General features: G+C 36.8%; 1 protein-coding gene and 1 non-coding gene across 2 annotated transcripts; both read left to right on the plus strand.

Annotated features, from left to right (window-relative positions):
* On the plus strand, nt 1-9979 carry mnx2b (motor neuron and pancreas homeobox 2b). The gene is made up of 3 exons (XM_007234826.4): nt 1-639; nt 6328-6488; nt 8392-9979. Exons 1-3 carry the CDS (start codon nt 231-233, stop codon nt 8764-8766), a joined length of 945 nt encoding a protein of 314 aa, XP_007234888.2. The 5' UTR covers nt 1-230; the 3' UTR covers nt 8767-9979.
* Nucleotides 5331-5412, plus strand: trnas-cga (transfer RNA serine (anticodon CGA)). The gene has a single exon. It is a non-coding gene; the product is annotated as a tRNA-Ser (tRNA).
* Nucleotides 9980-12064: the final 2085 nt, after the last annotated feature.

Consider the following 12064-nt stretch of genomic DNA (forward strand, 5'->3'; position numbering starts at 1 on the left):
GGGTGAAGGAGCTGCTGGGGATCTACTGTCCTAGTCTGGGAATGGTCCAGTCTGGTCATGGCTGTTCAGGTAGACCCTGGGTGGTGAAGCAGCACCACGAGTAGGGTACTGAACCCACCGGACCACCAGAACCCTCCACCCAGACCAGTCCAGAAGACAACTTGTGCCATCCTGGTACCATCTAGGTGGCATCAAGGCATCCAATCAACCTGCCCTCCAGAACCTCAACCATGGAGTCCAAGTCCAAGAGCTTCAGGATCGATGCCCTGCTGGCTGACGAGGCTCACCGGGTCCACAGGGGTCACAGAGGTCACCGGGCACCGTCACCATGCCAGAGCGCCGACAGTCCTGCGGGCAGCCCGGTGTCTTGCCCGTCGCCTCGCTCCCTCCACCTCCAGCCCGGGGTTCTCCCAAAGCCAGGTCTCCTGGGCCTGACCCACCCGGCCCTCTCGCCCCTGCCCCAGGCCTCCATCCCGGCCATGTACCCTCCACCCATCTACCCCATCTCCATATTAGGGACCCAGCACTCGCCCCTGGGGTACACCACCTTCGCCCACCCGGAGCAGCTGAAGGCGGCGGCGGCGCTGGAGGGCTGGATCAGGGCCGGGGTCATGCTGCCCCGCCTACCCGACTACTCCGGTCAGTACAATACACACCTCTGTGTCCACTTACTTAATTAACACTGCATTTAATACAATACGCTTTAATTTAGAGCTAGCACTACTTTACCCGTTTACCTGTTCCATAATCACAGCTTTATAACTATGCACTATGCATCATTTAGGCAGAATCGGAATCATTCTTAGCATTATTGTTTATTTAGTCTCATCACAGAAATAACATATACTATATTTAACATTGTTATATAAAATATTTAACTTAATTAAATATACAAGCATTATGTTTCATAAATATATATATGGTGCTAGTCTGCAGACTTTAAGCTTTAAGCTATAAATCGATTCTAAACATCTATGTGCTTGCCTTTTACTTTTATTTACTCTATAGTACTATATTATTTTTTGTTGGCCATTATTGTTGCATTTTCTTTACACACACTTCTAATAATTCTGCTTTCTGTTAGAAATAAAAATTAGGAATAGATATAGATATAGATATAGATTAGAGGTGCTGTAGTTAAAAGCAGAGTGGTGTTAATGTGCCAGTGTGTAATCTGTGAGTTTATCATTGTCACAAACAGAGGGTACTGTTTCTCAGTCGTCATGAAAAAGGATCAAAGAGAGTAAATAATGCTATAACATCTATAACAGATGTTAGGGAAAAAGAGAAGAGACCACTTCAGTTTCTGAATCAGTTTATCTGATTTTGCTATTTATAGGTTTATGTTTGAGTAAAATGAACATTGTTGTTTTATTCTATAAACTACAGACAACATTCCTCCCAAATTCCAAATTAAAATATTGTCATTTAGAGCATTTATTTGCAGAAAATGAGAAATGGCTGAAATAACAAAAAAGATGCAGAGCTTTAGACCTCAAATAATGCAAAGAAAACCAGTTCATATTCATAAAGTTTTAAGAGTTCAGAAATCAATATTTGGTGAAATAACCCTGGTTTGGCATATTCTCCTCCACCAGTCTTACACACTGCTTTTGGATAACTTTATGCCCGCACCCCTGGTGCAGAAATTCAAGCAGTTCAGTTTGGTTTGATGGCTTGTGATCATCCATCTTCCTCTTGATTATATTCCAGAGGTTTTCAATTTGGTAAAATCAAAGAAATTCTCTTATTTTTTTCCAGAGATGTCAGTCAAATATGAGTTTTTGTTTCATTTTTGTACATCAATATTTACAGTACTTGTAAAATGTTTGGACACACCTCCTCTCTCTTACTCAATATGTTTTCTATCTTTCTTTTTATTATTTTTTACATTGTAAATTTGTCATTAAAGACTATATTAAAGCTATACAGGAACACATGCAGAATTATTCTGTACAGAACAAACCAGAATATTAGTTTTATACTTCAGATTCTTCTAAGTATCACATTTCTCTTTGAGGACAGATCTGCAGACTCTTGGTGAGATTTTAATCTCAGTGTCTTCATGAGGGAGAGTCACCTGGAATAGTTTTCTCAGCGTCTTGAAAGAAGGAGTTTCTGGAGGTGCTGAATAATAGTTGCTGCTTTTCCTTCATGCTGTGAAGCTCCAGCTCATCCCAATTAAATCACCTCCAATCACCATCTCAGTTAATCAGATTTAGATCAGGGGATTAATGTGGAGGAATAACACACTTTTTATACTGTTTATTATGTAATTCCATGTGTCCCTTAAATTACATTAAAGAATTAAGCATAAAAACATGGAATGAGAAGGTGCGTCCCAACTTTTGACTGGTCCTGTATAACAACCATTGTAAGAACAAACAAACCAGTAAAAATCAGGCTGATCCTCTCTTTTGTCCAAATTAACTGGCCCTATAAATGATCTTACACCTTTATTTACTGTCAAACTGATGAGTAACAACAAAAAACAAATAACAAAATAATACCTGTCCTTATTTCTGTCCAAAAGTTGTTAAACAGTTGTTGAAAACAACAAGAAAATGAAATAATTCACCCAAAGTTAATTGTAAAATGGTAAAGCCATCATCATTCTGAAAACTATGGAGCTTTTGAGAAACATTTATAGGTGAATATATAAATAAATATCAAAATATAAAAGTGCATTAATAAAACACTGTATATATTTGGCTTCTGATCAGATTAGTCAAGTATAAGACTGAAAAACATCCAAGTATCACCCTTTGCAGAGCATCAGAATTGGAGGAGTTGAGAATGAAGTGGAGTGGTCATCATACAACATTCTGACCTCACTAACTTCAGTGCAATCAAATCCTCACAGCAATGCCCATTTCAAAATCGTCTAGAAAGTTTTTGTTCATTTTTGCTAATTCTTCGCTAAAATCTCAGTCCTGTAACTTTCATTCCTGTTAAAAAAATAGTAACATGAATGAACACCAGTAACAGGAGTGAGTTCAGAAATGAGTTCAAGTAACAGGAGTGAGTTTCAGTAAATGGAGTGATTTTTTTTTTGTCATACATATCAATTATTTGAACATGCAGTCAAGCATTTTGTTTAAAATAAAGATTTTCTTTTGAGAAAATCAAAGAAATTAGTGGACTTTAAACATGCTTTTTAAATGTAACATGAGTTTTGTAAACATCTTTAGTTTATAAACTTCGTAAAAAAAAATGTAAAGCTGTCTGAGTATTGATACATTCTCCTTTACAAAAATAATAAAGAAATAAAGAACTAACAGAAGAATTTAAAATAGCTTTCCAAGTAAATTTCCTTAAAAGACTTGAGCTAGAGGTATTTAGACTGTTATTTCTTTTTGAGTTTTTTTCCTCACAAAAAAACATTTCTGACATTTTTATTAATTCCATTATATAAAAGTTATTTAAAATACATTTTTAGTTTTAACTAAAGGTCTTATAACTATTATTTCTTAGTACTGTTTACATGAAGATCAAAGCTCCATAAGTTTGAATATGTTTGAAACACTCAGAAAAGTTTTTTTTATGTGGTGTTTTTATATTTTCTCATGGCTGTATATGTTAGATATATATTTGTGAGTTATATCAAAGCAGTAAAGCTGTGGCGGTGTTTGTGAGGCTATAAAGAAACATCTTTAAGCTGTTCTGAGTTCATCAGTAAAAGGCCGAGGCCTGTATGAGACTTTCATTAAGTTAATGGCGTTTACGGCTTTCCTGCCCATCAACTATAAACCAGCACAGCTATTACCCTTAATGATGGACGCCACGTTCACACGCTCCCAGTGCGCGCGCGCGCCCGCGTGCGTGTGTGTGTATACATAAGAGTCCTTGACATTGTATAAAAGCTACAGTTTGTAATAAAGAATAAAGAAAAATAAGTGATATTCTGGAAGTGTGAGCTACAGCCCCATTCATCAGAAAACGTTTTCAGGAAGGTTAGGGTTAGTCTGTAATTTTACAGAAATATCCAGAACGTTCAATGGTTGCATCATGACGTTATTAGAACGTTTCTCACACAATGTTCCCAGCTAGACGAATAATAACATTATTAAGATGTTAAAAGTAACAATTCCATCCTGCAGACATGTAACAGTATTAGATAGTATTAGTTATCCTGACATAAACATTTTGTCATCTGAGGTCATGACATACATTCAACCTGAAATTAACGTCTACTGACGTTGGTGGCCAGCTGGGCAAAACTAAAAATTGAAACATTGACACAGTAAGGTTACTGGAATTATTAATAACCTTTAAAAAACAGATAGAACGTTCTAAGAACAAAAAATTAATGTTCAGAAAATGTTCTACTATCCAAAAAAATGTTAGCATGACCAGATAAACCATCACAGTTTATCTACAGAATTCTGTATTTGAATCTACACAATTCAAATACAGAATATCAAAAATGTTGAATCAATGTTAATGTATCTTATCTTTGATGCACTGAAAGAAGGTTCTGAATTTATTTATTCAGGCATATCAATTTAATGTTGCATTAATATTATTATTAATTAGATTTTTTTTTACAGATTGAACGTTCTATGAACAAGAAATTAACGTTCAGAAAATGTTCTACTATCCAAAAAAATGTTAGCATGACCAGATAAACCATCACAGTTTATCTACAGAATTCTGTATTTGAATCTACACAATTCAAATACAGAATATCAAAAATGTTGAATCAATGTTAATGTATCTTATCTTTGATGCACTGAAAGAAGGTTCTGAATTTATTTATTCAGGCATATCAATTTAATGTTGCATTAATATTATTATTAATTAGATTTTTTTTTTACAGATTGAACGTTCTATGAACAAGAAATTAACGTTCAGAAAATGTTCTACTGACCAAAAAATGTTAGCATGACCAGATAAACCATCACAGTTTAAATTCAAATACAGAATAACAAAAAGTATGTTGAATCAATGTTAATGTATCCGTCTTTGATGCACCGAAAGAAGGTTCTGAATTTATTTATTCAGGCATATCAATTGAACGTTGCATTAATATTATTATGCTATAATACTAAAACAGTCTTGATTGCATCTAAAAATCATGTTATACAATATAATATTGCATTACATAATATGATGTACAGTGATACAATTTTACAGTACTAAAAAACGCAAAATATCACCAGTATAATAATAACAAAAATATTTTTCAGTAGGTGGTGTTTTTTCGGTAGAGGTGGTGTTTTTCTTATTTTGTATTTATGCTTGCATTATTTTGAATTATATTATACTTATACTCATTAACTAACTAGCTAAGTAACTAACAACAGCAAAAAAAAGAGAGTTACGCATGCGCTGTGATGGCCGAGAGGTTAAGGCGTTGGACTCGAAATCCAATGGGGTTTCCCCGCGCAGGTTCAAATCCTGCTCACAGCGATATATTATAAATATATTCACCGAACATAAAACGTTCCCACGACTTTCACTCATGCTACTGCTAATGTTTAGGATCGAACGTTCTCACAGAAACGTTAATGGAACCTTCTAAAATCGTTCCCCCAGTAAAGGAACATGCTAAATTGGAGGTAAAGTGATGGGAACATTGATAAAACTTTAAAAAAGTTCTGAAATTAGAACAATTGTCTGCCTGATATTGCACACCTAAATCCTGAGGATTTCTATTCAAGCATTACATAAAAAGTTTTGTGTTTTATAAGAAACGTTGCTGAAAATATGAACTGTGTTTGAAGTACATCTGTTACTGTCAAAATATAATGAATAAAAATGATAAAATTTGTTTTTCTAAACCTAAATTAAAAATCATTTTGGCGAATATAAATGAAACAGTTTATGTCCTCCAAACCTTTTGTTTTAATAGTTTTATTTATTAATCTTTTAAATATATTTTAACCAATAATTGATTGAGATGATACAGTATTGAAAGTTGCTACCAAAATGTTCCGGAAAAGTAAAGAAAACTGGACAGATGATCATTTTCTAGTACATCTCTAGAACATTCATTTGTTGTTGTAGAATAATAAGGATGAGGCAACATTTTGGAACTTTGCTACTGGTTTCTAAAGGAAATGGTTAAGAAAACTGGAAACTGATTTTCCTAGAATACAACAGAAATGTAACATTTTAGGTAAACTTTCTACGAATGTAATTTTGTTAATTGCATATAATTTTAAAAGACATTACTGTTTGTAGAGATCATTTTCCTTTGTACCCAACCATAATAACAGATCATATGATCAGCTGAACTGAAATAAACCCAAAAGTCAAAAAAGCAATCATGCACAAGACCTTAACCCCAAACTCATTATTTCTTTCTCCCCCGTCCTCCTGCAGGTGCTCCTCAGTCGGGGCTGATGGGTAAATGCCGGAGACCTCGCACTGCCTTCACCAGTCAGCAGCTGCTGGAGCTGGAGAACCAGTTTAAACTCAACAAGTACCTGTCCCGCCCCAAACGCTTCGAAGTGGCCACCTCGCTGATGCTGACCGAGACTCAGGTGAGGAACTTCAATCGGTCAATCATGTGATCAGGGTCATCTAAACCTGAATAATTCCATCCTCAGCTCAAATAAAAAAAAAAGGCTAAAAAATGGAAATGGTAGGGGCTCTGGGTATGTATGGGTTTAGAGGTGGGTCAGGAGGGAGAGCTGATTGGTTGAGCTGTAGCAGTGTGCCTCTGATAGCAGGGGGGTGGTATTATTAATTGACTGATCTACATATTGTTATGTATCTCCATACCAAAGTATACAGACACATCATCCACGCCTATAGCACAGTTGTATAACCTTGGACAATGCTGCAGAGGCAGAAATTACCACAATAAAAGTGTTTTTTAAAAGTTAGGAAATGTTTATGAAAATTGTAAGCAGGACTGGTATGTTTCATTACTTCAGAGGAACACATATTAGATATTAAAGGAAAAAAATTGATTTAGGGTTTAGTGTCTCTTTAAGTTTTGTATAGAGTTGTATAGGTCAGTTTCCAGACAGGGGTAGAACCTAGTATGTTTAGAATTAGAGTATTAAGATCTTAGATAGATAGATTCAGTACCGTTAACAGGATCGGGGGCATCTAACCTTCTTCTTGTGGTTACCTCACTGCCACTTAAAGGGTAACTAAACCCCCTGATTTTTGACTCGACCCTAGGTTTGAAAAAAATGAAAGCGGTAGTTTTGGAGGGGCACTGGATGATGTATGGGTTTAGGGGCGGGGCAGGAGGGAGAGCTGATTGGCTGAGCTGCAGCAGCAGTAGTGTGCCTCTGATAGCGGTAGTGAGATGCAGATGGTTGGACTTTTTCAGCAGGGGGCGGTTTTATTGAATGATCAATCTGCATATAGGACTGCGTACTTCATAAATTTATGCTGAAGGTGGAGTAGGCAAAAATCAGGGCGTTAAGTTCGCCTTTAAGTGGTACAAGAAGAATCCCCCCATGGTTAGATGCCCCTGATCCTGGTTAACGGTACTAGATCTGCAAGATCTTTATACTCTGGTGGACAATGCTCGTAAAAAAAACAAATAAAGATATTGTATAGTTGGGATGGTCCAAAAACTTTCCAAGAATGTTTTGTGTTGGTTTCCCAAACAAAAATTCAGGTTAGTCATAGTCTATATTTTCCTTTCAATAGAAAATCTTAATTAAAATAATGTGTATTCCAAGACTAGGCTCAATCCCTTTCCAGAAACCAACCCTATAACTAAACCCTAAACTAAAATTTTTCCATTAATAACTGAAAGAGGCAGAAATTACCACAGTAAAAGTGTTTTTTAATGGTTAGGAAATGCTTATAAAGAATTTAAGCAGATCTTCAGAGGAACACTAAGCTTTTATAGCACTATATTGCACAGGTTCTGTTAATACTGGTACTATCCTTCCCTCTTTAATCCCCCCCATCACTATTGCACGATTGTCTTGTGTCTCTGGTCTCATGTATGTCTATGTCTGTGACTTTGTTATTTATATTTTTATCTTGCTGTAACTTTGGAAAGGAAAGTAACAAAATGTCTTGTACATATGCAGTATTGACAATAAAACTACCTGACTTGACCTGACTTGAACACATTTTAGCTATTAATGGATATGGTTAAAAATATGGTTTAGGGTTTAACGACTCTTTAAGATTAGAGTTACAGGGTTGGTTTCCGGACAGGAATTAAGCCTATTCTTGGACTACACATTTATTAAAAGAAAAACCTTTAGCCTATGACTAGCCTTAATCCTTGTCTGTGAAACAAACCCATAACGTTCTTGGAAAGTTTACATTTTTTGGACCATCCCAACTCATCCCAAGCACTGTCCACCAGAAAGAATTGAAGAAATTGAAGTTCTTGTACGTAGATCTGGTACCATTTACAACTGTCCTCTGTGAGCCACAAATTTTTGTGTGTTTTGATTTGTTCAGGTGAAGATCTGGTTCCAGAACCGCAGGATGAAGTGGAAACGCAGTCGAAAGGCCAAGGAGCAAGCAGCCCAGGCGGAGGCGGAGCGACATCGCGGTGGAGGCAAAACAGCCAATGAGAACTCAGCCAGCGAAGACCAGAGGAAGAGGGTGGAGCCACTGGAAGAGGAGGCAAATGAGGAGGAGGAGGATGTAGATGAGGAAGAAGAAGAGGATGAGGAGCATGAGGATGAGATGGACCGTCATGAGTTCTTGAGCAGCCCTGACTTTCATCAGCATGGTGACTCGGAGGTTGGGTACCACCGCCACAGCCCGTACTCCGATGATGACATGGAGGAGATGGAGGGCGGGAACAGGAAGATTGGGGCGGGGTTATGAAAGGACAGGACTATTCGGCAATTCTGCCAATTTAGGGGACAAAGATGACAATGTTTCTACATATTCCCATCAGTCCTACCAAGGAACTGGTCAACGTCTATGGTGGACCCAATGAGACAAGAATGAGAGCTTCTGGACATGCAAACAAACACTAGGGGGCGTCATTTGGGTCATTTCTAGCCTGCCACTCCAGGCTAAAATCTGCCTTTGCATACTGTACATAATGGTGAATGTAATGGCGTACAACTGTGTGGTGTCCAAAGAGCCTGTTCTACTGTGATCTGCAGTTGGACGTCACTCGGTTTTTATGCAAATATGTCATGCATTTGGGAATCCTCCCCACAGCAACATACAAATCCTGACTGATGTTTTTCAGCTTCCTAAAAGCAACATATCCATATCTGTCCAAAATACCTTGTTTTAGATCAAGGGTTTGGGAGGTTCTAGAGCACTAGACTTCTCAATTTTAGGATTGTCATGCTCAAGCATTTCTGGTTCAGCTCAACTGCTAATTACCAGACTTGGTTGGTTGGTTAGCCAACGTTCAGACTTTGAGGCCAAATAAGATAAAATAAAATTAGACATATCTAGATTGTACCTAGGTTCATTTTCCGAGTCTTGACAGCCAGACACCAAACCAAAAGACTCCAATACCACTTAAAATTGATTCCAAACCACATTTGGTGATAACTTAAAGGTGAACTCTAGTGTAAAATTGACATTTAGGGTAGAATAGCACACCTCCACTTTCTTGCAGCTTTCTGAGATCCAGTAACTTTGTGTGCTTTTTGCCCAGCACTCTTTACAGTTTTTACAATTAATGCCTCTGTTTTTACACCAGTATCCAGGCTCAAAGTAGCTCCACACTTCATAGGTAGAATCCAGAGAGCCCTGACATTTAAAACGAGGCATTAAAAACGTTAAATGTGCACAAGAAGCTTATAAAACCACTCCACCAACTCCAATCTTGCGCCCGACAATGTAGGTAACGGGTTACGGGTTGTAAACAGTGGTTTTTATAAAGCTTCTTGTGCACTTTTAAAGTTGGTAATGCCTCATTTTAAATGTCAGGGCTCTTCGGATTCTACCAATGAGGTGTGGAGCTGGATAACGATGTTAAAAAGCGATTTATCAGGGGCAAAATATGCCCCAAAGAAGACTTTGTAAAGAGTGCTGGGCAAAAAGCACAAATTCCTGGATCTTAAAAAAGCTGCGGGAGAGCGGAGGTGGGCTATTGAACAAAGATTAGCACTCTTTATTATGTTTTACTACACCAAAAGTCAATTTTACACTGAAGTCCTCCTTTAAAAAGTGATTACAACCATATTTGTACAGATGAGTATCACTCTAAAAACTTTTTTTTTTGGCGATATCTGGCGATACTTAGGGGTGTTGGTCCAAGAAGAGCACCAGAGGTTAATTTCTGACAGCAATCTCGACACCACAGCAACCCATGTAGATGCATTTATGATGCTAAGACAGGCAAATCCAGTCGGATCACTGGCAGACAGTCACCTCAACAGATCTGGTTTGAGAATCAAATCCGATATCTGAGCAATTAAATCATGCCTGAGCTGGATTTTCCCGATCGCTGCTTTTGAACATCACTCTGCAGAGCGAATAAGCCAGTTTACGGTCAGTAAACTTCACATATGTCAGATCTAGTTGTGTGCTGTTTTCAGAGGCATTACGAAATGTTTATCCTCTATAAAAATACAAAATATTATCCATACTTTGTATTCGAATGATTAAAAAACAAAGTTCAGTTAATGTCCGGTACAACCGTATAGCAGATTAACATTTACACATCCTGGTCCACCAGAATGTAAAGTCTTGTAAAGTTCAACAAGCAGATTTGAAAGACTTTTTTCCCTATTCTATCAATCGATCAATTTCTCTAATCAATTTGACTGTTTATTCAATAACAGCATGCATGTACAACTGTAATGCCAATGGTCCCCACAAAAAATGATCAACCCTGACCGAACAAAGAAATTGACTATTTCGTTAGATACTAAATTTGTAAAGTTTACAATGATCTGTTACATCTGACAGCAGTAAAACAAATGGGATTCATTGTCCAAACCCTACTGCTTTTGAAAAAAATAAGAGACCACTTTAGTTTCTAAATCAGTTTCTCTGATTTTGCTATTTATAGGTTTATATTTGAGTAAAATTAACAATGTTGTTTTATTCTCTAAACTACAGACAACATTTCTCCCAAATTCCAAATAAAAATATTGTCATTTAAAGCATTTATTTGCAGAAAATGAGAAATGGCTGAAATATCAAAAGAGCAAAGAAAACAAGTTCATATTTATAAAGTTTTAATAGTTTAGAAATCAATACTTGGTGGAATAACCCTGGTTTTTAATCACAGTTTTTTTCATGCATCTTGGCATCATGTTCTCCTCCACTAGTCTTACACACTGCTTTTGGATAACTTTATGCTGCTTTACTCCTGGTGCAAAAATTTAAGCAGTTCAGTTTGGTTTGGTGGCTTGTGATCATCCATCTTCCTATTGATTATATATTTTTCAATTTGGTAAAATGAAAGAAACTCATCATTTTTAAGTGCTCTCTTATTATTTTTTCGAAAACTGTAGATGGAATAAGCCCTCCTAGTCTTTCCATTTATATGTACTGTATGTATAATTCTGGTGGCATGAATGCTTTTATAGATTACATTACTGTAAATATCCTGGTTGCAGTCTTCATACAGTAAATACTTCCATATTGAACAATGTAAAAGTATGTATATAATTATGTAAACTAAGGCCTCTTTTCCATTGCATGGACCAAAAATAATAAGAGCTGGATCAACATGAACCTGGATGAACTTTAAAGTGTCCATTGACTCAAAAGTCAGGAAATGGACTGTGATTTGGGTCAGTTGATTATTGAAAGGAAGGAAACTGGTCTTGTGGAAGATGTACATTTAGTTAAAGCTCCTGTTCAACGTTATTTAAACCTGTTTAAGGTCTAATTTATTTGCTTTGTAAAAAAGACGTTAAAGGCTGAAACACAGTCAAATTTATGCGATGGTCTGTGTTGTTGTAAATGACATAAATAAAAAGAAATACCATTTGTAAAGCTCCTGGTTGTTCATTCTGAAATCTACACCTACATCTATTTTGTACTTCCACTGACTGACCACTTTATTGGAAACATCTATTGTACTACCTTGTGTGCTTCCGCTCACTGGCCACATTATTAGAAACACCTACGCAACTCGGGTCAGGTTAATTGGAAACTCTTAATACAGTGTGCTTCCACTTACTGTGGCCACTTTATTAGA

The sequence above is a fragment of the Astyanax mexicanus genome, chromosome 21 (assembly GCF_023375975.1).
Source record: "Astyanax mexicanus isolate ESR-SI-001 chromosome 21, AstMex3_surface, whole genome shotgun sequence".
NCBI classification, from domain to species: Eukaryota; Metazoa; Chordata; class Actinopteri; order Characiformes; family Acestrorhamphidae; genus Astyanax; species Astyanax mexicanus.